The sequence below is a fragment of the Stegodyphus dumicola genome, chromosome 9, assembly GCF_044657685.1.
Source record: "Stegodyphus dumicola isolate Sdum_Otavi_A_Nest chromosome 9, ASM4465768v1".
NCBI classification, from domain to species: domain Eukaryota; kingdom Metazoa; phylum Arthropoda; class Arachnida; order Araneae; family Eresidae; genus Stegodyphus; species Stegodyphus dumicola.
Genome location: NC_140776.1, coordinates 106,831,503 through 106,858,314, shown reverse-complemented (window position 1 = coordinate 106,858,314; position 26,812 = coordinate 106,831,503). Strand labels below are relative to the sequence as shown.

The window sequence follows — 26,812 nt, the reverse complement described above, 5'->3', positions numbered from 1 at the left end:
AATTTTTGTTAAAATGTCATTAAGATAAATTTATTTGCACACTCTACGCTTTAACTATTTCCCCATTTGACACTATTGAAAGTTTTTATTCATATCTTATTTATTATAGTCTGCTAACGAAACTGAAACATCTAAAGAATAAGTTATTTTGAATATGTTTACAAAATATACGCGAAATTTTTATTTAAGTGAAAACGTCTATATACTATTCGAGAATTAATAAATTATCCGAAAAGTTTATATGCGCTGAATACCGCGCGTCTATAAAATAAATCTTTAAAAAAACAGCAGACATTCAGCCAGCGTGTGCGATAAACGCGCCAAAATTGGCAGCGCGTTCACTCCCTCGCCAAGAGAGAAACGTTGGTGATTCAGCCTGGTTTAGAGGAGCCTTAATTTTACCCAAAGGCCAATACAAGCGTTTTTTGAAATCATCGCCTATTAAGACTATCTCCCCAATTTTAGGCAACCGGGTTACTTTATTTTGTGGTTGTTTCATTATTAATTGCCCCAAATATTCTTTTCGGAAACGGTTCCTTAAATCTTTAAGAAGTTTTGTGCGGTATTTAATTCTTCTCAAAAAATGCTGAGAGTCAATTTTATCTATATCTGCTACATTGGAAGTACAATTTTCAATTAAAAACATTGACGGAGTTAAAGGGATAGCATCTTCAGAATTCTCCGAAATATATGTTAAAGGTCGAGAATTAATTACCGACTCACAATCGCAAATTAAGGTTTCCAGTTCTTCATAAGATTAAAACCGATTTTCCCAAAGAACGTCTTTAAAGTTCTTTAACCATGCGAACTAGCCGTTCCCACCAACCTCCCCACCAGGAGGCTGTTGGTGGATTGAATTTCCATACTATTCTCTTTATTTTTGCCTCATTCTCTATTATGTCCCAGTTAAGTTTAGACATTTCGTTATACGTTCCTTGGAAGTTAGTCCCATTGTCAGAATAAATGGTTCGTGGTCTGCCACGTCTGGCTATAAAACGTCTTAGAGCCAAAAGAAAATATTCTGTTGATAACGAAGTCACCAGTTCTAGATGGATTGCCCTGTACACAGCGCATGTGAAGAGTGCCATCCAAACCTTCTTACCGTCTTTCAAAAACAATGGGCCAGCTAAATCTACTCCCAAAATTTCAAAAGCCCTATAATCTCCTACGCGATCTTCAGGAAGAGGAGTCACTTCGCAAGACATCGGTTTCGCTTTATATCGTTGACATATTACACACCCTTTTAACACATTACGCACAGTTTTACGTTGCTTTAGTATCCAGAATCTTTCTCTTAAAATAGATTGAAGCATTTGAGTTCCAGCATGACAATGTTTCTTATGAACTGACTCAATTAACAATGTAGTAAAGATACATTTACTCGGTAACAAAATTGGTGTTAAAAATTCAGAATTGTCTTTACGTTCCAATATTCTAGTTTTAACTCTTATAATATTTTCATTATCAATGAATACATCAAGTGGATTAAGAGCAATGTCAGGGAAATTTGAGCTTTGAACAAACCGAATGAAAACTTTTTCGGAATTTATGATTTCAGCAACAGTTAGTTTAGATTCTTTATACAAATTTGATTTCTTTCTACAGTTAGAAATAAAACGTAACACCCAACCGGTTACACGAATAATTTTCTCATAATCAGAAACTCTTTCTGCATACTAAGGAGTGGTATCCTCTGAAAAGTTAACATTAATAAGTTTTACCTTCCTCTTTTCCAAGTCAGCTTCGCTCGGCTGACAAACAATATTGGTAGGCCAAAATTCAGGGCTTTCTCTTAGCCAGAGAGGTCCCTTAAACCACTCCGAGTTAATCATTTGTTTAGCAGAGCAACCTCGAGATAACACATCTGCTGGGTTCATATTACCAGGCACATGCCTCCATGATTCAGGTTTTGTCAACTTAGTAATTTCTTTAACACGATTGCTTACAAAGCTTGACCAATTACCAGGATTTCTGATCCACCATAATGCGACTGTGGAATCACACCACAAAGTTACATTTATATCAAAATCATTAAGAGCTTTACAAACAGAATATAATAATCGGGATCCAATGCAACAGGACATTAATTCCAATCTAGGAATCGTCAAATTCTTAATAGGAGCTACTCTAGATTTTGCTCTTAAGAGAGTAATTTTTACACTGCATGAATCAACACTTCTCACGAAAATACATCCTGCATAAGCATATTTGCAGGCATCGACAAATACATGCAATTCAACTGTTGCAAAGGTTCCAATGAATCGGGGTATTGCCACATTTTTCAACAAAAGTATATCAGATAACCACACAAAAAATTTACTTACAAAATCATGAGGCAATACCTCGTCCCAAGAAAATTTCAACTTCCATGTTTCTTGTAACAAAAGTTTTGGAAGCAAAGTTATTGGTGCAAGTATTCCAATTGGATCAAAAATTGATTGTACAATAGACAGAATCAGTCTCTTAGTTACCTTAGTATCACAAGTTATCATATTTACATTTATATTACACCTTAAAGTATCATTGTCTAAATTCCACAATATTCCTAAAAGAGGTGTGTCCCCAGAATGTTTTGTAGTATATTTGGAAGCAACATTGCTCTCCCATCCCCTTAAATTAAATCTGCCTCTCGACATAAGACTTTTGGCCTTTTGAATTAAATCCTCTTGTTCCTCAATATTGTAAACACCCGTAATACAATTATCTACACAGAACGAATTTTTTAATTTGTCAGCCACATCTAAAAAGTCAGATGGACAATTATTCAAGAGATATTTAATAGACGCACCTAGTAGATAAGGGCTGCAGGAAACCCCAAAAACTACTCTGCAGTGCCTATACACTATTTCTCCCTCATCACTTGGATAGAAAAATCGCAAGTAATCTCTATCCTTCGGAGAAATTCCTAACTGCAAGAATGCTTTCTCTATGTCTGCACTCAGACCAATAGGAAAAAATCTCATTCTGTCTAAAATATCAGGGACTAATTCTATTAAATTAGGTCCTTTCAATAAACACTGATTCAAAGATGGTTTTCCCTTTTCACAAGATGAAGCATCAAAAACGGGTCTTACCTTAGTGCTTTCACTATTCATCTTAATAACCGGTCTGTGTGGTAAAAAGTGGCATTTATTGTTTAATTCCTTTTCCGGAACCTTTTCTATAATATTTAAATTTTCCCACTCTCTAAACACTTCTTGATATTCCTTCAAAGAATTATTTTCTTTTGCCCTCTTTATCATTTTTGGATGACGTGTCAAAGCAATGCTTTTATTATCTGATAAATTGGTAGATTCGCATTTCCAGGGTAATTCCAATTCATATCTACCATCGGGCCGAATAGATAATTTATTCTGAAAATCAATCTCACAGTCGCAATGAAGATTTTTCGTTTTACTATTTTCCGTCGGGTCGGAAATACCCAAAACTTCAAGCTCCCATAAAGATTTCAAAGAAGCATTATTTACATGTAAGGAAAGACTTATTATGGCATTATCCCTGACAGTATCATTTTCTTTACCCATAACCGTCCAACCCAGTTTTGTTTTGACTGCAGTTAAACCAGAGGGTAATTCTAGGTATTCGTCAGTTAACAGTTTACCAATGACATCTGCACCTATCAATAAATCAATTTCACTTTCCTCACAAAATGTGTCACTGACCTCAATTTTCCTGCTTTTCAATTCCTCTATAATCTGAGCATGCTTGATTGTTGGAACAAATCCACAAATCTTTTTTTTCAGAAAAAGCTTCAAAACAACACCTAAAAGTGTTATCTAAACTGCTTATGTCAATAGCAAAAACAGAATGGGTTACAGGCGCAGTTTCCCTCCCCCCGAACAAACCATGAATTACTTTCTCCTGTCGAATAGGATCAGCCTTCATTCGCTTCATAATTTTCTCCCCAACGTATGATCGTTGGGATCCCGAATCCAAAAGAATCCTAATTTTTCTCTCTCGATCTTTAACTTTAATTAGAACACATAAAGTTTGCAAATAAACTTTCTCGCTCTTACTATTATTAGAAAGGGAAACATCCAACTTAGAGTCATTTTGTTTTACAGAACTAACATTCTGAGGACACATAAATTTTATATGATCACAACTGCAAATGGGGCATTTAATATTGGCTTTACATTGGTTTTTTAAATGGCCAATTCTTAAACATGAAAAACAAACACCTTTCTTTTGTACAAGTTGCCTCTTTTCATTTAAGCTCATATTTTCAGCTTTAAAACACTTAGCACTCATATGAGGCTTACCACAAAATATACAAACATTTTGCTTACCTTTACTGGTTTCATTTGTACTTACCAGCGCGGCAGCTGTTGCTAAATCTGAATTACCTGAAATAACACTTTTATTAAGACGCTTAACAGAATGAGTAAATCCTGATTGTGCTAATCTAATCATTTCTTCCGATTCTACTTCATGCCTTAAAAAACACATTAGTTTTTCAAGCGTTCTTTCAGAACTCTTTTCCTGTCCCTGTTCAGAAGTTCGACTCCGCTCCCAGGCACGTAGAATATTCTCAGGTAGGCACGACTCCACTAAAGGTCCCAATGCAAACTTTTCCTTGGTGCGTCCTAAGCTTTCCAGCGCTCGTAATTTACTTTCTATACTATCATAAAGTACTCCTAAGTCCGACGCCGTTCTGCCTGTTGTAGCATTCTTTGTAACAAGCCCAAGCAAATCTCTTACATAGATCTGCACCAGAAGGTCTTCTCTACCAAATCTTTCTTTCAGCTGCTCGATAGCTTTAGGATAATTCGCGGCGGTAACAGGAAAACTCTTCAAAAGTTGAGCTGCCTTTGAGCCAGGTACTGCACTTTGCACTAAGTACAAAAATTTATCTTCCGGCACACTATCCGCATCTTCATGAATTTTGGAGAATTGGCTCCAAAAGCCTAAAAATTCTCTTGCATCTCCAGAAAATTTTTTCAGTTCAAGTTTAGGAAGTTGTTTGAACTTCCTGTTTTTATTTTCTTTAGTATCCGAAATCGAAACTGAAGCAATATCTGTAGTAACATTCATCGAATTCAATTGTCCAATTTTATTCTGAAGTTTCACCTTTAAAGCTATAAAGGAATCTCTGTATCCTTCAGCCGTATTAAATTCATTTTCAAAATCAGCTTCCTTGGTTTGTTCTAAAACACTGCTTTGAGTACTGTCCAAGCGTTCAAATTTGTCAATTAGTTGCCCCAACAACACTTGCAATCTCTCAGGATCCGTACAAGTAGGCAATTCTTCTTCCACAATCTTCGTAGTTAACGTAAACGAAGTACGTTCACTTTTACGTTTTGCCTTTAACAACTCCATTTTAACAAAACGCCTAAACCAAAACTACTCGAAATCACACAAACGTCCTGTCAAACGAACGCCAAACTTTTATGTTGAAACTAAATAACGTTTGCATAATCCGAGTTCAGAAAAACAAAACATTTATTTTACATATTTTAAAGAAATAACGTTCTGAAACAACATGTTTCATCTACACAATCAATCGACGCTCTCACCAGAGCATTACGCCATCAAACTTGGCACACATCCAAAAGTTCAAATTGAAGAATTACAGAAGCGTTGTTGCCACACAAGAAAAGACATATAGTTACAACTTCACACAATAATAAAACAAAAACACACTTTTGAAAAATAGATAATAATAATAAAAATAGAAATAATAAAATTCTTAACAATATTTTCTCGATTATGCAACACTTTCTGCACTTGAAAATTTTCTACACCTGAGGGGAGGGAGAGATCTAGTAAAATTAGATTTATTATAACTTCAGTTGGACCAAACACCTTCTCTCTCTATATATGCATCACTAAAGAAATAAATAAAATTATCATGCTTAAAAAACAGATATACCATACCAGTTTTTTTTCCCCTTGTTACACTTTACATTGAGAAATAACAAACCGTACAACACTGAAAAATATTATCCTTGAAATTTTGTTTAAATGAAGAAACACACACCATCTTTTTATTTAAGCATTACACTTCAAAAACAGATACACATACCAATTTATTTTCACTAGCCTTTATACTGATAACATGCCATATAAAAATGAAAAGAATTATCCTTGAAATTTAGATAAAATGAAGTAACACAATGGGAAAATTTATGCACACGGACATCTTTTTTTCTATTGCATGTTGTCTGACATGATCCACAAGTGCCTAAAAATGTACCCAATGAAACACATTTCAATATTAACAACAAATTGGGCTGATCTTTACAATATGGTAACTGGTAGTTTGGCGACACTTTGGAGGCGATAAAGGTTACTACCTGGGACTTTGGTAATAATGTGAGCAGTACTCAGTTCCGATTACGCATTATTTTATGTAAGGGAAATGAGAGATCATGTGATATGTCATGTGATATTAATGGACGAATTACGGTTCTTTAATCGGAAAAGGGGGGAAATCGGGAAAAAATCTGGAAATGGATCCCATGGCCCTAACTAAAGTGAATTCGAAATGGGTATTTAGTGGGATAGAAAGGGGTAATAAGTGTTTCTTTAAGATTGTGCGAGATAGAAGTAAGATGTTTTATTAAGTTATTTATTTTACTTGGTACCTTGGTGTGAACTATAAGTATGATTTTAAAGATCCTGAAATAGAAATAAGAAAAGTTTATCGGACACATAATCAAGATTCTGAAGAAGAATAGGTAAGTTAGTATTTTTAATTATTTGAGGATATTATTTTAATGCATTGTTCTAAATGTAAGGTGGAAGGAAAGTAATTTGCGTAAACGTGCATGGAAATAATTTAAATATTTGACACTAAGTATTTGTAATGCTTGCGGTATGAATTCGTTGGTGACGTGTATAATATAATAGATGATTTAGAGGTAAAAGTTTTTGGATATTTTATTTATTTTATATGTGGAAATGTTCATATTTGGAAAGGGTATAAACTTTTTCGCGATCAGGTAATTTCATATATGTTCTTTTTACCGGGTTTAAAGATTCAGAAAATTGTCATGTATTTTCGTGAAATTTTTGTAATTTATGAGAAAAAAGCAGTGTACATGGATATAGTGAAAAGTGTGCGCAATGCCATTTTTGTGTAATTCTGGGATGTTTTTTTAAGTAAAAATAAGTCGGCGTGTACATGGTTTATGTGTATGTGTTATTTTGAAAAACGCGTAAGGAGTATGGTATTGAGCACTTTTTCCCAATTTTGCAGTGAATATTTGTCATGATTAAGCAGTTTTGTTAGATAAAATTTCTAGCATAAGTGTAATTCAGCTAGTAGATTGTTGGAAGAAGTGTTCAGTAGATAAAAAGAAAAGAAACATGTCTTTACTTCGTGAAGACAAAATGGCGGCGGGAAAAAAAAAATAAAGGGTTGCTGTAGGAGAGTTGGTCGGCAAATTTTCGCCAAAAAAACGCCAAGTTACCATAATGTAAAGATCAACCAAAAATTGTTTACAGATTAAAATTCATTCATTTCATAGCAGTATTATAAAGATCATGCATGAAGCAAATCTGCTTTCCCATACTTTTAAGTAAAACTTTTATACTGGAAAATAGACTATATTTCTATATATTAGAAACAAGAAAATACTAATTTGAATGTTCTGCATTCATTTCTAAATCTTTACTCCATTGCCAAATTGTATAATACTGTGATTATAAATAAACTTGCACAATCCTTGCAATTATTGAAGTCAGATTATATATATTTTGTCTCACACTATTCAATTTATTCTATTGACTTCAGATGTCAATGTCAAAATTCTGGAAGTTATTTTAACCAAGAAACAGTAGTGGGCACCGTGCATAAACAACTCATCTAACTTTTTAACAATAGTGATTATAAAATAAAGAAAAAAATTATATATCATTCCAATGATATTGCAACTATAGTATAATGTTGCATATATCTTTAGCAAACATTCAGATTTTATCTTGACATTCCAAATTATTTATTTTTTAGTAAATTTCAATATGCTAATGATTTTCATGTTACATTAGTATAAATTCCACAATTAGCACAGGAAAACAAAATCCGCGCTTTATATTAGAAGAGAAATTTCTTTTCCACATTCAAAACATCTACATTGGCGATGTTTGGCGACGGGTACATTAACCCTAGACTAATTTAATTATAGCTATTATTACAGAAATTAGCAGATACTCAGGTTATTATACACAAGAATTTCACTTTACTTGCACATTATAAACATCAGAGAAGATATAAACTCTAAATGAAGGCGTAATTAACATTATACTTACTAAGCAAAGTTCAGCGCCTGGACCAGGTTTCCAATTGTCTCTTCGGCAAGTATTTACCCATATTTTTCTTCTTTCTTCATTTTTAGGAAATTTTACCAATGTATGACCTTTCCGTGAATGATTTGAACAATTAATAGCTGTACATCCGCCCATTTTACACAAAAAAATCACAAAAAATTGTTGCACCGTAACTACACAGCCGCCATTAAATCTCCCACTTGGGAGTGCGCATGCCTGATGATTCAGCCTGGTATATAGGAGCCTTAGCGAAAGAATCTCTAAGAAGTCTCTAAGAAGAATCTCTAAGCAAAGAATCTCTAAGATCTTAAGCATACACATTATAGTCTTAGATTAGATTAGACTTATCAGGTCTATGCATGTGTTTAAAAGGATGGCAAAATGCTTACCATTTTATAATTTTTTTAACTTTAATGCGTGTTTATATATTTATTCTTTTTGTATTGAAAGGTGTGTGAAATTCACTTCAAACAACATGATGCTTTGAGACAAAATGAATTCTTTGACGAAAAAACTGGAAAGAAGGTAATTGTACTATTTTCATATCCTCGTTTAAAAAATGGAGCAATTCCAAGTCTATTTCCTGATGGTCCGAGTCATCTTAGCTCCAGTGTTTCATCAAGGGAATCACCAGAGCTTTAAAGACTTAAAAGAGAAAGAGATGCACTTGAAAAAGCAGTAGCCTGTAGCTTAGCTGAGAAAGAAGAGTATGAAAGAAACACATGTTTTATAAGTTAAATGAACTAAAAATTTGTCTTGATACTGTGATGTTACCAAATAACTGGGTAGTTATACACAGGCCCATCCATACCATAATTCTTAATATTTCTAATGAGAATAATCCAAGAATTCTAAAATCGCTAATTATTGATTGTAATTTTAATATATCTGTAGCCATTAGAAATGTACCAATTAGATCATTGAAGCAGGACCTAATCCCATCAAAAATTAATAACCTTAAAGATCTTTTAAGTATTTTAGAGAGCGTAGACTTATTTGTCTCTAATGCTTCATCTGAAGACAATATTCAACATTACTTACAAATTGTAAGTGAATTGATGATGACCTTAAAAGAGAGAATTCCACATAAAAGCAATGAAATAAATTTTCTCCTTGAGCAAATATCAAAGTTTAACTCTGAAAAACAACAATATAGGTATTCCGCAGATTTTTTAATATTTGCTACTTTACTTCACACGATTTCACCATACGCATATAATTTTATTTGAAATTCGGAAAATATTATTATGCCACATCCATGGACCATACAGAAAATTTTTTCAGATTTTAATTAACATCCAATAAATGAACAATTCAACCAAAAATTCCTAAGTTACATAAAATTTAAATTTCAAGAATTATCAGAAAAAGATCTGCCTGTTATTTTAATGATTAATGAAATCCACCTAAATCAAGCATTTGATTATAAAGGTGGTAATATGTGTGGAATGGCATATAACTGTAAAAATGCTGCATCTAGTGCATATGATTTCATGATTCGTAGCCTGTTATCTGTTTATAAGTATGTTGTACATATTTTGCCAGTGAAAACACTTAGTGAAGATAACTTGCATACTTATATTAAAAAAATTGTAGTGGGATTAGAAAATATTGGGTTTAAAATTATTGCTGTTGTCACCGACAATAATTCAATTAATAAAAAGGCTATGCCTCTGTTTTCAGAACCACCTAAAGTTAGTATCGTTTATCCAAATCCTGTTGACAAATCTAGGCCATTGTTTTTTATTATTGATACAGTGCATATTTTAAAATGTATTAGGAATAACTGGGGCAAACAAATAATAATCAGAGTATGTTTTTTCCAAGTTTTGATGATGCTTCACATATTGAAACTGCATCTTTCTCTTGTATTAAAAATTTACATGAATTTGAAACTGGCAAATTATTAAAGTATGCTTATGGTCTGATAGTAAAAGCTCTCTATCCAACTAACTTAGAAAAACAAAGTGTAAAGCTTGCATTGCAGATTTTTAATGATAATGTTGTTGAAGCATTGTTTTCTTTTCTGCAGCAGAAAGAAATAATAAATTTTCAAGAAACTGGAAAATTTATTAAAACAATAAACACCTGGTGGTCAATTGTAAATGTAAAATCTATTTTTAAAGGGGTTCATAAAAATAATATATTTGAAACACCTTTCACTGTGGCAGACAATGATGACAAAAATATTTTTATGAACAAATTTTTTAATTGGTTAGATAGTTGGAAAAATTTGAATTTCGCATCTGGTTCCCTAATCAAAGAAACTCACTTTGCATTATCTCACACAACATATGCTTTAATTGAGATTTCAAGTTATTGTATAAATGAACTGGGTTTTGAATACCTTTTACTTGGCAAAATACAAATGGATATGTTAGAGGCTAGATTTGGTAAGTATAGGCAACTGGTCCTTGAGCTCACCATAATATTTCAATCAGACAGTTTTATGAAATAGAGGGTAAATAAGGACTTCACAGTACTTTACCAACCTTAATAAATTCTTCAAAATTTGGAAAAATTCCTCTTCATATATCAGATTTAAGACGCCGAAGAACAATCTTTTAATGACACTGATGTTTAAACGTTCATGAATGATATAAAAGTTGATGAGAGTGAGATACATGACATAAAATTGGATATACCCATTTTAACATATATAGCTGGATATTGCTGTTACAGTATCCTAAAAAAGTTAAAATGTGATGTATGTAAATCTAGTATTACTATTAATACAGAGTTAGATTTGGAAAATGATGAAAATATTCACTCATAGATTAAAGTTTTTGAATGTATCCTCATCCTGATATTTTACATGCTGTTATATATAATTTTATTGTTGTGAAGAAACTAATTTCAGACGAATATGAGCAAAAATTTTTATTTTCGGCTAAACCACGAGATAGAGTGCGTAAAATTACTTTAAATTTACTTCATGAAAAATTTTTTTGGGAACTGAATGACTGTGCAAAACTTCATAACCCTCAGATTATTTTGAAAAATATCATACAATCATCAACAAATATTTTTCTAAGTAACTACTGCAAAAAGTTAAATGATAATCTTTTAAGCAATAATTTAACTAAGCAATGGAAATTGAAAACATTTAACAAATAGCTTATGTATGTAGCAGAAATGAAATATGTTATGTGTTGTTTAAAGTACAAAATAAGAGTGAAACTAACCTATTTTTTCTTAATATTTTCAGACTTAACTTGTTATTCATTTTTTTAAATAAATTTAATATTTTCTGCAGAATGTGTATAAAATGTTGAATAATAGAGTGCTTTTTCTATTTGTGTTATCAAATCTTTGCCACCTAGTCCAGAATGCATGCATGCATACACACACACAAAAAAAGGGAAATATTTGCAATTATCATAGAAAAGTGCTAAAGCTCTAAGGTCTCTTATATAATATACTAAAGCTTTTTCATCATAAACTAAAGAAATATTCATTTTTGAAGATAAAATACTTTGTCAATTAATATTACTTTCGTTTATATTTTAAAATCAATATCTTGAAATTTTCTAATCTTATTTTAATTGAAACAGATGTGTTTGTTACATTAATTTTAAACTGTAAGAAGGAAGTATGTACAATTTGTAGTCAAATACAATTCCAGATGACTAATTTTTATAGATATTTACTAATATATTATTTTCATTTTATTCTATGTTTAATTATGTCAAAGAAATAAAATTTCTAGAAATATAGTTGTACGTATACAGGGGAAAATGCATCTGATAACTCTATAAAAAATAAATTAGAATAAAAAAGTACTTTCATTTCTTCTCAGCTGTAAGGCCTCATACATTTGTACTAAGTTATTTTTTCTCAAAGGGATTTACTGTAATAAAAAGTAAGTAGCATGAAGTTTATAAGCCTTCTGCAAGGGGGGACTACGTTTCATTTTCTCTCGTCTTAAGAGAATAACAGCGATAAGTGGCTTCATGTGGCATCCATGCTGTCTGTAGATAAGGACGACTTTAGTGACGTAGTGTCAGCCGTGCCGTGGCTTTGTATGTAGGAGGTACTGACTCTGCTGGACTGCTATCTGTTGCTCTCTTCTTATTGAAAATCTAGCAAAAATGTAAACATTTTTAAATAGGCACAAATAATGTTACCAAGTTGTTTGTGGCCACAACATGTTTACTGAAAATAAAATGAAAACTTAATCTGGTCTGGCTGTCAGTTTCCTGTTCTTTATGAATTAGCATTCTACACAATCAAAATTCTTCCTCTGCAATATGCCATCCACCATCTACACTATCAATATTGCCCAGTACTTTTTTATTACATGCACATGCATTTATATATACATATATATATATAGGTAAGATAATAAAGACTGTAAATCATACATACAGATATATATGTAAGATAATAAAAATTGTAAATCAAAACTCTAACTTAAATTCGGAATAGCCGCTTAACTCTTCATTTTAATTTGAGTATTCCCTCTTTCTATTCTAAAAATAGTAACTGATTATAATAAATTTTTCTGGACTGCATCATTTCTAGATTAACATGCTGACTGCCACATGAGTTTGCAAGAAAAATTTTCTTTAGGCCATGGGCACTGCTATACCATATGTCAATTGTTTCCAGTTGGTGGAGCTTAAAACGTCTAGAACGAAACATTTATCATAATCAGAATCAGAATGAAATCAATAACAACATATTCTGAATTAAGACTGTCCTGAACCTATCACACTTTGGTTCTGTTATTCAATCAAGCCAAAGTGCTGCTCGTTGCTTCTCTTCATATGGCAAACTATCAAAAATGTAAATGTTTTGACACAGGCACAATAAACATGCCAAGTTATTTGTGCCCATAAATGTTAATTAAAAAAATTAATATTAAATCTCCCATGACTGCTTCTTATTAAATCTGCCTTGGCTGCCAAGTTTGCTCTTCATTACAGATCAACAAGCAATCAACTTTTCTACATTATTATATATCAAAGGAGATAATATATTAAATTATCTACTAGAAAATAAATTATTATTTTATTATTTTTGAAGCTGTAGTACAAGTATTAGGGAATTTATTACTTATAATTACCTTATTTATTTAAAACTATATAACTTATTAGAAATGGGAAACAACTTAAAAAAAAAAAAATATTTCTGTATTTTCACAATTATTACATTACCATTGTACATTTTACTAACCAAGAATTTAGGAAAATGTTACATCATTCTTGCTAGAAAAAGGAATTTTATCTTGCATTCGAGTATGCAAAAATAGTACAGAAAGAATGAAGGTCGTAATAATAACGAAGAACCACAACTGAACGTTAAAAGGATTAGGATTGTTGGTGATGATTGCCAACTTATTGAGCCTTGACATTTGTTACATAATAAGGACCATAAGACTATTCATTCCTAAAAAAGTAACTGTTTTTTAAAACCCACAGTTGCCAACCTTGGAAAATAAAAAACAGTAGATTTTCATGCTAAAACTGGAAGGTTTATGTACTGCATGGGGACACAATTTCAAGAAAATGCCAAATTGAATTAAATTCATTTTATAATGCATGGTTCATGTAATTGATCTATTTAATAATATGATTCTGATGGAAAGAATATTTATATTTAATTAGACACTGTAAATTTTATGTTCTGTGGCCATTTTCATTTTGTAATTTTCTGACACTTTCATGCTGAGAAAAAGGAAACAAGGAAGGAAAACTTTTATTTATTAAAGTACTTTTTAATGATTATAAAATGAATAATTTTTGTACATACTTTTGTGTGGATAATCTTATTAATGTATTATTTCCTGATGCAAAACAAAATAAAAGATTAGCCAGTAGTAGATTAAGACAGTTCAATCATTTATTGTACATCATTTTCAGTTAAATTTCTCAGTCTGATAAGGTAGACAATAAATACTTTTTGGAATGACTCAAAGCAAAAAACTGCATTGCTGTTGTTACAATATATCCCAGTTAAAATGAAGATGGCTTTTAAAATAAAGTATCATTATATACAAAATAATGACAGCTAGCCTCATATGAAGTACTGTCTAGGCCAGGGGTCGTCAACCTGCGGCTCTTTTGATGTAAATTTGCAGCTCTCCTGTTCCATACAGAAAAATTAATAATTTATTATCAAAACCCTTAAAAAATAAGAAAATATATTTTTAAGTACCTAATTTTTCAATAGCTTTCTTTTTTCATAATCGTTAATTACACTTAACATGACCGTGATGAGCTAAATTTGAACCATTGTTATTGTACTGTTAATTTGAACTATTGTTCATTTTGTCAGCTCCGCTGTCAGCATGGCAGCTAGTAAAAAAAGAAAAGAACTGAAGAAGAAAACAGAGAATTCAATCAGGATTGGGCGGAGTCATTTGCATTCATATGCAACACAGATGGCCTTCCGAGTTGTCTCATTTGCCACCAAAAACTCGCACACAATAAGAAGTCGAATTTGGGGAGACACCTCACTACAATATACAACCCAGTTTGCTCGTAAATATCCAACCGAGAACGCACGAAAAAAGCTCTTGAAGAGCTTAAAAAAAAAAAAAAAAAACAGAGCAGTCATATTTCATGCTAAGTAACTGGGTACAATCTTCCAATAATGTAAATCTGCCAAGCTCTGCAGTATCATTAGAAATTGCAAAAAGAGTAAAACCATTCACGTTAAATACATCAAAGATTGTTTTATACGTGCATCTGAATTACTGTTTCATGATACTAAAATCAAAGCAGAAATCATAAAAAAATCAAAGATTTGCCATTATCTGCAAAAACAGTACAAGATAGAACTGCTAAGATGTTTTCAAATGTAACACATATGCAAGTGGAAGACATTCAGCTGGCTTCTGCCTTATCACTTGCTATAGATGAGTCTTGTGACATAAAATAAACGATACAAGTTGCCCTTTTCGTAGGGTATATGTCCTCCCAAGGTCCAAACAAAGAATTGTAGGATTGCTATCGCTCTCAGGGCAAATTCTCGTGGAGAAAATATAGTAAAGGCATGTGCAAAAATGCCTGGAAGACAATGGAATCGATATAAATAAAATCGTTTCGATAGCAACTGACAGAGCCAGAAGTATGACAGGAATACACAGAGGAGAACATCAATTCTTCAGAAAAAAATAAACCATGAAATTCTAACGTTTCACTGTTTAATTCACCAAGAAGCGCTTTGTAACATTTCCAGCCGAAATAGTTGAGGTCATGAACTTGGTAATTAAGATTATAACCAGTTTTCTGACCTGCTTCTGCACAATAAAGTGTGATGGCTTTCCAGAAGTAACGTTCTGCAACGTTTTACTTTCTGCTTGAGTGAAATAAAGTCATTCCTCAATGAAAAAAAAAAAGCACTGACCATCCCGAATTGAAAAAAGACAAACGGCTGCAAAAATTCTACTTCATGGTAGATACCACAATGAAATTAAATGAACTAAATCTAAAACTGCAAGGAAAGGGCAACCCAGCCTACACCTTACTTGAAGTAGTTTGTTTAGAAAACAAATTACTTATTTTTGTTGAAGACATGGAAAGCGGTAAATTTAAAAAATCTGAAGTATATCGCAAGGAGACCAATGCAACTATTGACACGAATTACTTCAACATAGCTTTAAAAAAATGAAGGATGGATTCGCTGAGAGATTCGAGCAATTCAAAACAGACAAAAGTACTCTTGCGTTCATAGTAAATTCTCTCAATGCAAATACTGAATGATATCAACAATTTTGTAATTGATGCTGGATTGCTTCAAATGCAACTGCTATATTAGAAAACCAAAGACTTGTGGAGTGGCAAGTTCACAGAACTCAAGAGAAAGTTGGAAGAGTTTGAGGTCCAGAAAAGCATGCACATCGAGCAGCACAAGTCGAAAGCTTTAAAGCTAGAGAAATTCCGCGAGTTGAGGCTCTCATATTCGGCACATGGAATAGTTTTCCAAAATGGTACAGTGAGGTGAAGAAGTTGGCATAAGGAGTACTGACGATCTTCGGGTCAACATATTCGTGCGAGCAAGCATTCTCTTGCATGAATATAATAAAAAGTAATGTTTGAAGTCAACTAACAAATAAAAATCTAGAGTTGTGCTTGAAACTTAAAACAACAAGTTATAAGCCAGATTTAATCAATCATCCAAAAGGCATGCAAAGCCAATGCTCCCATTGATGTAACTGTCTATATTTGTGTTTATATATACATATAATTCTGTACTTAAAGCTGTTTATTTTAAGTCAGAAATCAACTATATATAAGCAAAACTATAATATTGAAACGAAACTTTTCAGTGGCTCTTTAAAAACTGGGAAATTTTGTAAATTGTAACTTTGGCTCTTCTGTTTCAAAAGGTTGCCCACCACTGGTCTAGGCAGATAGCCCTCAAGGCTTTGCTATAATTAAATAACCTAACCTAATGAAGTACTGTAAGTAACAATAGACAGAAATAGCAAGTAGAAATTGCTATGGATATAATTTTTAGAAACATTTTCTTTTTTGCCCTTTGTTTTTTTTCATGAGATATATTGCAAAAACAATAATGATATATTTGTTAGATAGTTTTTTGTATTCAGGTTTTTATCTTACTCTAACAGTTTGCAAAATGTTTATTTTCATGAGTTAATAATCTGAAAACATATAACAATTACTTCAAAACCAATATATATTGTAACAGACACATTTACAAAGAGGAAAAATGAAGTAAAATTCCAAAAAGAATCCTTAAAACACATCAAAAAAGGGAAAATGGGCCTTATCTGGCATAACCAGATCTGCTAAGAAACAAACTGTTCCAGATAGTCCTTCATATAAACTGAGGGGTTTGTCAGGTACACGTGCTTTCTTAAATTCATTTTCAAATAAAAAGTTGCCAAACTGTACAGCTCGATGCAGATGCTTCTTGTCATTAGTTAGGCGATACAGCAGAAGGAAAACATAGCCACTTCCTGCAACACCATGACATATTCCTGGCCCTTTTTTTAGTAGACCTTTTCGCCACACTATTTCTCCACAGGATAAACAAGACTGCAGATATTTATCTTCTTTCCATCTCAAAAATGCTTTTGCCATTAAATATACCACTCCTAGCAAAAGTAAGAAAAATTACATATATATATCATAAATAATAAAAAAAGCCCCTATTCTACTAAGTATACTTAAATTTAATTAAAAGATTTCATGATATTTACATATTGTTACAACCACCAACTGAGCAGTGGAAGTTGTCAAATTTATGTGCACAATCTTTCAGTCAAACCATGTTGTCATTTTTGTATATGTTCCTTTCATTGTATTTTAAGTTCCATCAGTTTTTATAGAGAAATCATGATATTTTTACTTGATTTTTTATAATATATGTTTGTGGAATTTTCCAGAAATGGATCAAATAGCAGTAAAAACTAGAATTTCTGATATACATTTTCGTGCGCTAAATATAAAATTGTTTCTATCCGTACATGTTTCCACTGTTCACTTTTAACAGGCTTCGTACACATTTCTGCACAAGGAAATTAAGTACTTTTAAGGACCATTCTCATTTTGTCACATACTTGCTCAGCCTAGAGGTTTAGTAAATAGTAATTAGATTTTTATGTCAGCAGCATAGGTTAAAATGAGCATTAATGAGCAGCATGATTCATAACAAACGACTGGCTGTTGTTACCTCTCCAACTCGCGAGACCTGCTGATCAGAACAAATCTGAAAGGCCTGATGTAGGCACAGTTAGCAAGTTTTGAAAGTTAGCTGACCTCTGTCTGACGCTGCTAGTGTCGTTGCTTTGTGTAGAGTTCCAGAGGTTGTAACTCAGTTAATATACTTTAAGGTTCTATTAAGCCACTAAAGCATTAGCAGTGATAAGTTGTTTTGCATTAAGTCTCACTAGATGCAAAGAATAAGTTTCACGTGAATTTTTATATTTTTGTGTTTTACCTTGTGACCATGGTAAAGGTTTAACATGTAATTTACATAATAATAACTGTACGTATCTTTGAAGAATAATTTTCTTTCTCTTTACATATTTAGTTTATTTTTTCAACATGTTTCCTTTTCACTTTAAATTTTTGGGATTTAATTAAAGACTTCTGTTATTCTAAAAGACTAAATACATTTAGAGTGTATGGAAAAAGCTGCTAATTTCATTTCTTTAGTTATACGAACACTCAGAAGAAATATGAAATACATATGGTAAAGTCTGGTCACAGAGCTGGTGTGGCACAATTTTTAGAATTTAGGGACACACTGAGCAACAAAATCTAGAAATGGCAAACACTTTTAGAATTTAGAGCAGGCATTGGAAGCAGAATTTAGAAAGGCACCAGGCAGCAGAATTTAGGATCCACAGAGATTGCGTCAGGTGACAAAATGCCTAGCGCCAGCTCTGTGTATGATGATTAAGACATATTAGATGAATCTTTTGAATTGTCAGCTTTCAATTTCTTTATTAACAAAAAAAAAAAAAAAATATTTCTATAATGCCTGTCCATATGATAAGATTAGAAGTACTTTTGATATTGTCCATGCTTGTATCCAGTGAAAAGTAGAGAAAATAAAGGGAAGATAAAAATGTTAAGAAAGCGATTCTAGAATCAGAAGTAAAACATTCAACTATTATGTTTTCATTGTTCTTCCAGACGTTCTCCAAAATGTAAGAAACTGCATGTTACTACCATGGAGACATTTTTCATTTTATCATATTTTTCTGGAAACTTTTAGAACCGTGGGTCTGTAAATTTGCCTTAAAATCTTTATAAACTTTCCAAGCTTCAATGTCTAAAATCCTAAAGAAAAATTACCCCTGCCAATTCTGTAACAGCAAAAAGCCAGAAATGTTTTTTTAAAAAAAATCGGAGGAAAAAGTGTGAAATTAATTTTATAGAGAAAACTGATGCATTTTCTGAGAATTCTGAGAAATGGGAAAAATTCTTACCATGAAAAAAAATTAAAAAGACATTTTTAATTAATTACATAGCTATTTTGCTTTTGCTAAAAACTGTTTTGTAAACTCTGCTAAATAACATTATTCCTTGCTTATTTTTCATATTCAAAAAATTTTATATGTGGCCAAAATGGAACTTTATAATATGACAGTGAAAAATAAAAATGCTTTATTTTAATATTATTTCTTAAATATAATTCCAATATTTACCATTATTTTAATGAAATTTATCAACGTTAGAATGTTCTAAAAAAATCGTCAAAAAATTCCCAGATCTCGGAATTAAAAATTTTCTTTAGAAACCGATTTTAAAATCGCCAAATTTAGAACCGTTTAATAAAAGAATTCACATCCCCAAAAGCGGAAAGTTGTTTGAGAGCTCTTCATTACAAAAAATGAAATAATTTTAAAATACTTATGTTTCACTTCTTGCTCAAAAACTCGAGTATCCCACCATTATATTTATATTACAAATAGGAACAAATTATAACTCATGAACCCATTCAAAAAATAGCCATATTTGTCAGTGAATCGCCAAAAATATTCCTGCAAAACGCTAATTCACACCCAAAATGGCAGTCATAAAAACAGACAGAAATTTCAGATAATTAAAATTAAGGACCTTCTGCCAATTTTGGCCAAAATTAAGGACTTTTAAGGACCAAAAATCGATTAAAAAAACTTTAGGACTCTTAAGGACCATACGAACCCTGTTTTAAGGTGATCTACTACAGTAGCATTACAATACTAAAAGTTTGTTTACACTTAGAATCACTAATTAAGAAAGTACGTTGCGTGAAATTTGGCAGAAATATAAAGCAATAGGTCAGTTTTGGAATGTAAAGTTAGAATCAAGTTTGGAATGAAATTTACTTAAATATCATATTTTAAAAAAATTAGTTTGAAATACGTAATTTTAATGTGTAGTTTGGAAAGCCATCAATAGATGGCGTTACGAGTTAAAATTTATCATTGTAATCCTATTTCTGCAAAAATTCACAAAATAATTGATTTTTATACCAGTTACAAATCAATCATTTTTTCTCTGTCAGCGGAAAGATGTTTACGGCAACCCTATTGCATTGCTATTCCACACTCGTTTGTTTACATTTATTTGTACTGCGATCACTTACTAATAAAGATGGTAAAACTTCAAGATAGACTGAAGAAAAATCCGAGTTGGAACAAACGATCAACGAAATTGTCGTGCTCAAGAATTAAATTCCAGAGATGTGGAAGTTTCCGAACAAGCAGATGGTTTCGAGAGGTGAGAAACAATTTATTCTTTATATCGACTACTTCGTGTTTATGATTTCATAGTAGGTTAATTCCGAAATAAAATGTTCTTATTTTTTTATTTTGAAGGTCAGAAATTATTGGTGCATCTGCATCTGCATCAAAGGAGATTGATTGCCCGAATGATTTTTTTTCAAAGTAAGTTTTCTTTCCCCCCTTTTTTTGTATTAGGGGGATGGTAGTATTTATTCAATCCTGTCATAACAATTTATTCCTTCATTCACATTACATTGAGAAATATTGAAAAGGTAACTTCCTCTTCACGAGGAATTGCTGAAATAAATGAATCTTTTCAAAAGTATGAGCATGTTCTTGTGATCTAAATTGAATTCACCATCATTACATGGTATGGGAAACTTTATAGTAATTTATTTGCTACAAAATGCTTTTTCTCCCACCCCTAATTCATTTAATTAAAATCACTGTGTCAGTTACCTATGGTATATTTTTACAGGTGTATGCACATTGCAATCATGTGCTGGCTGTTCAACTCGCTTTATTTTTATTATGTCATTTACTTGGATGTTAAAACTTTATTTTAGCGTTGGAACATTTTACAGTCTTTTAGTAAAATTTATATATAAATATATATTATTGCTTGTTTACTTATGGTTCTGTGTATTTGTCATGTATGCATGATGTGAAGTGTAGTTTTTGAAAAATATGTCACAGATGGTAAATTCCACCAAAAGTTGAATAGATATTGGGATGCAGGTAATCAGAAAATATCTGCCGTGTCTTTTGAGCGTATACCATACTAGTGCCAAGAATGGGACCAATACGTTCATGCTTGCTTTCTAGCCTTTTTGCCATTGTCCAGACTGAATTATCTCTAGTGAAAAGGGAATGAATGCTTTCTCTGTATACATTAAAATATCTGCCTGACCAATAATCTACCAATAAGAAACATTTTATATGTTATGTGACAGACTTTCTGCAAATAGAAGTCCTAAGCTCTGTTCTTGTACATGTTTTTTAATCGTAGTTCAGATGTGTACTTCTCAAAGGAATTCTTCTCGTAGGAATATTGACTGAACATTTAAAAAATATATTCTGCTTTTAAGGGCCTAATATTTAAGGTGGGAGCTTCCCTTTTTTATGTTTGTATTCATTACTGCATGATTTGCTATTTGAATTGCTTCCAACTATAAGTAATTTTTGTTAATTTTTTTTATCAATTACTAAATGCCTGTTTAGATCAACATATAACTATCTTAAAATCGATGAGGGGACAGAAGAGGCTGCTGCAAACAGATTCAAGTTGGAAATCCATCTGATTTCAGATTTCAGTCCTGTAGTAAAGTAACACCATAGATAAAGTCAAAAACCTTATTGTTATCACAATTGTAGAATTAGCAGCAAACATTGTTAATCTTAAGACACAATAACATGCTGAACAAATACTAATTCAGAAGTCAAACAACAAAAAACGTTATATTTTCAAATTTTCACAGGACAATTATCGATGGTTTTACCGAACACTGCAAAAGCGCAAATGAACGAGCTAGGATATAATCATTATATCCTAATATAATGGCAGGCCTTCGTGGAGGAATTTTCTGAAGGCTTAGATTAGTTTATTATGGCAAAGCATAGTAGAATGCCTTCATGTTGGATTTTCTTAGAGAAATTGTCTCCCTATACACGTCCATGGAGAAAACTATGAAAACATTCATGCACCAGTCCGTTAGCCTTGATTCGAATCCAGGTCAGAACTACCAGCGTTCAGTGATTTAATTCCTCTACCGTGGGAGGGAGGGCCTAATTGCTGAAGGGAACTGGCTCGTATTCATGTTACACACGGAAAAAAACAAACAATCCAGCCAGCTGTTTCGTCTGGCATTGAACCCAAACCAGTTCGAACTTCCAGTATTCAGTAGTCTTAACCACTCGGCCACTGGTGGTGTGTGGGTAGGAGCCACAGATAATGTAGTGAGCAGCAAAAATCCCTAATAGTGGCCCTGGTTTACTAGTAGGAATGTAAATATATTGGTAATCATTAAATCTACAGCAATGAAATTTCGGAGCTTAATTGTAAAGTCAAATGTGACACTCCGATAAACATGGTATATGTAGAGATACTAAATTTTTGTCCTATGTTGTTGAAAAAAAGATGGATTTATTTCAACAACATAGGCCAAAAATTTAGTTGATCTGTGCCCGTGAGTCCGTTGGCAGCATCGGACAGCGTAATTTGACTAACAAAAAGATCATGCTTTTGGTATCTGGTGGGATTGCCGTGGTACTAATCACAAATGAGATGCTGTTGACAGTGCATGTTGATGCTGCTATCAAGGAAAAGAGTCAAACTGAGTTCCGGCGAAGAATAATGTTCCATCAAGATAATACCATAGGTGTCTTCATTCACTGGCTGGCCTCTGTACGGACTCGAAAGGGATCTTTCACCACACCCACCATATAACCCCGACATCGCACCTTCGGACTTCTACCTTTTTTCACACTTGCAGCTACATCATGCTAGCACTATCTTCCATTCTGCACAGGACGTCCGAAATGAGGTTGACCTGTTTTTGGACTCGGGCCACTAAGTTTCCGGGCTGAAGGTTTTGAAAAACTACTAAAAAATTGGCAGAAAAGCATAGATTTTGGGTAGTGATTACTACTCACACTAAAGGTACTGACTGCTTTTTTTTTTCATAACTTTATGAAGAACGTTTGTGCTTAAAATTTTCATTACAACCATTAAATTTTGTAATTTAGGAATTGCTTCCCACTTCTCATGTATTTATCAGCTGTACTTTATGCACCTGATACTCCTACAATTATCAGCTGTACTTTATAGATTTGATATGTAGAAACGCAATTTGATTTTATGCATTTCAGTATCAAGTTAAATCTTGAAACTAATCGTTCATTATAACACTTTATGTAGTTTTCATTTAAATCCGAACTCAGATAATGTGCCACGGTTGAACTACCAGTAATCAGCGCCTTTAGCCACTAGAATTTACAGAGGAATTGACTGCTAGAATTGGGTTAGGCTCTTTGAATATAGCAAGCCACGAGGTAGCAGACAGCAGATGCCTTCATGGAGGAAGTTTCTGAAGGCTTAGTTTAATTTACTATGGCAAAGCATACTAGGATGCCTTCGTGGTGGACTTTATTAGAGAAACTAACACCCCATACACGGGGAAGATTATGAAAACGCCCACGTAGCCAGCCCGTTCGCCTTGATTCGAACCCAGGTCGGAACTACCAGTGTTCAGCGATTTAACTGCTCGGCCGCAGGTGAGCCTAATTGCTGAAGAAAACTAGCTCGTATTCATGTTACACATGGGGAAAACAAACCATGCAGCTAGCTGGTTCGCCTGGGATCAAACCGAAACCAGGTCGAATTTCCAGTAATCAATACTTTTAAACCACTCAGCCACTGGCGATGCGGGCAGAAGTAGGAGTCACAGATATTGTAGTGAGCAGCAAAATCCTCTAATACTGGCCCTGGTTACTAGTAGGATTATATATTGGTAATCATCCAATCTACAGCAAGGAAATTTCGGAGCATAATTGTGAAGTCAAATGCGACATTCTGATAAATGTGATATATATATAAAGATGGAAAAATTTTTAAAAAAGGAAACTATGCAAATACATGTATTTATTAGTAAACATTTTATAAAATTTATTCTTACTTTAGCATTTATGAATTCTCAGAGAATTATCTCATCGGAGTATTTTTTCCTCCTCTGGTAATCCAATATAATTGAGTTTATGTGCTGTAATATCTTTGCCTGTAATGAACAGTTTTTTTTCATTCAAAGTTAGACAAAACTGAACGTACGTTACACTGAAATTACTTTGTCTAAAAAGTAAGCGCTTGGGTAGAAACATATGCAGGGTTTCATTTTTAGAAGACATGAGATCACTTTCTGTAAAAGTATGTTATAAAATTTTGAATTTGAAATTAGCGTACTTCATTTCCAGTAGCGCAGAATGATAAAGATTTAATGAGAATACAGCAAAGCATCTTTTTAGAATGCTATTTTATTTTTTTTATGGTAGGTCAAGGAAAAAAGTTATTTTATTTTCTATGGTAGGTCAAGGAAAAAGGCAGGCTGACAGTAACAGCACCTTGCTCTGTTTCATATATAGCGAATCCGCTCTGAAATGAGGCACGAAGCGATAAAGTAGCTGAACACTAGTAGTTCGGTCCAAGTTTTGAATCACGCGAAGGGACTGGCTTCATGCGCGCTTTCAAGGTTTTCCCATGTGTAACGTATATAGGAGCCAATTTCCCTAACAAAGTCTTCCACGAAGGCATCCTTTCCCTTAGGCAGATAGATCGTACCGATGTTTATGTTATCAACAGTACTGATTATTTTCGAAAATCCTAGAAAATGGTCATCCTAGAAAGGTAATTGCCAAAAAGTATTCACTACGCTTATTTATACGTTATGCATGAATATACTCTTTTTAGTCAATCTAACATATATAAATTACTAATGCTTAAAACACATTCAATTTTTAATACCCTGTTTCCTATTTGTTCCCCTTTAATGAAACAGATTCATACACAGCAAATCCAAATGCACCTCTACAGGAAAAGGATAAACCAGCTCAGTATGTAATTAGAGTTCCGGAAAAGAGTATACATATAAATATATATACATATAAATACATAAAATATATATACATATAATGTTTTCAGTTACTCCAATACATCGTGGGTGAATGGTAAGGCTCTCCCATTTCACGTTTTGGCAGATGGTTGACGAAGCTGGGATGATTGCACCACAGAGAAAAAATGACGACTCAGGATTTTTCACTTTTAACAGCATATCTTTATTTTATTTTAGAGCAGATGATTTTTTCTAGATGAAGTTACTCAAATAACTTATTCAGTAATTGAATTATTAGATATGACTGACTTTAATACATTATAACGTTCTAACAAAGAAAGAGGAGCATAGCGGAGGTGTTAGCAGAACAAAGGCGAGAAGGCATCTGTGTAGGAGAACTTATGACGCAACATTTATATGAAAGGTTATGTAACAGAGTAGCTTCTAGAAAAATGTAGAAAAACTTATGAAGCAGCATTTATATGAGGATGTTATGTAATAGGCACGAATGTTCTAGAAGGTACTGGTCTAGGGGAAAATCCTGAATTGCAGAAAATTAATTAAAGGTTGCTGGATCGCAAAGAGCAAAGCCATCGTATTTTTTTTATATTTTACATCTTTCCCCCCATCAATATATATACTGTATAATGTTTTTTCCGAATGTATATATAATACATATCATTTTACTTTACTAAAATATAATATTCAATTTTGTAATTTAGGAATTTCTTCCCCCTTTTCATGTATTATCAGCTTGTACTTTATAAACCTGATACTTCCTTCAATTATCAGCTGTATTTTTATAAACCTGAAACATAGAAACGCAATTTGATTTTATGCATTTCAGTGTCAAGTGAAATCTTGAAACTGATTGTTCATTATAACACTTTGTGTAGTTTTCATTCAAAGCGGAACTCAGATAATGTGCAGCAAATTATTTTCACACTAAGGTTTTTGTGAAAATAATACGTCCCGCTAGTGATTTTGTAATAAAATGCATGCTAGTAATTGATTTCTAATTTTCGTTGCATCTTGATATTGCTGCCAAAGATACTTGATCAAGAATAGTATCTTTTACTACGCTTATGTGTATGGATACATAGACTATTTCTCCGTGTACTAGAAAGATTTGATAATGATTTATCCACTTTTGAATTAAAAAAATATAGCTAGGAGTGTTATACGATTTTATAATACAAGTAAAAAATATATATAAAGCTCTGCAAAGTACTTACACATATTTATGGAATATTATGGATGGATGAGTAAATGGTTATGTGCATGCTGAATATGTATACACATATCATCAAGTATCAAATTATTTATATATAATTTTTATGTTGCAATGAAATTACCGAAATGCTTAAAAATCTAGTATTTTTAAAAACTATTTTCTTCCGCAGAATAAAGGCAAATTATAAAACATTACACAACATTGAAAAGCATGATGAACAAATTTTGTGAAAAGGAATTGTGACTGCTGCACGTATCTCACAGATATCTTTCATTCAACACAAAAGTGGAAAAGTTCTATTCCTGGTCAATCATACCCTGCAGTCTGAGTCATAGACGGAAGAAATGACAGCAGGTCTTTTGTTCAACTGAGGGGATGTGTTTAAATGTTTTATGGCTTAATCACTTTCCCACCAAACGAGTGCAGAGAAAGAGAAGCATCGTTGCCATAGTAAACAGGCTGTAGGTAGTCTTACAGATTTGACTTTTTATCACTCAACATTCGTAGTGCCATCTG

At 32.6% G+C, this 26,812-nt stretch overlaps 1 protein-coding gene and 1 long non-coding RNA gene across 5 annotated transcripts in view; one reads left to right on the top strand and one right to left on the bottom strand.

Annotated features, from left to right (window-relative positions):
- Nucleotides 1-6,517: 6,517 nt before the first annotated feature.
- The window catches only part of LOC146995445 (uncharacterized), a 51,442-nt gene continuing 31,147 nt past the window's right edge, over nucleotides 6,518-26,812 (top strand). Inside the window, exons 1-4 of the long non-coding RNA XR_015043059.1 lie at nucleotides 6,518-6,680; nucleotides 8,722-8,796; nucleotides 20,242-20,456; nucleotides 20,555-20,623. This is a non-coding gene — a long non-coding RNA (uncharacterized LOC146995445). The remainder of the gene's footprint in view (nucleotides 6,681-8,721; nucleotides 8,797-20,241; nucleotides 20,457-20,554; nucleotides 20,624-26,812) is intronic.
- LOC118204997 (lanC-like protein 3) overlaps nucleotides 13,960-26,812 on the bottom strand; it is a 39,979-nt gene continuing 27,126 nt past the window's right edge. For all 4 annotated transcript variants that reach the window (XM_085823866.1, XM_085823869.1, XM_085823867.1 and 1 more), the window contains one exon: nucleotides 13,960-17,338. In XM_085823866.1, coding sequence (XP_085679992.1) covers nucleotides 16,977-17,338 — 362 coding nt within the window. In that variant the 3' untranslated portion in view covers nucleotides 13,960-16,976. The remainder of the gene's footprint in view (nucleotides 17,339-26,812) is intronic.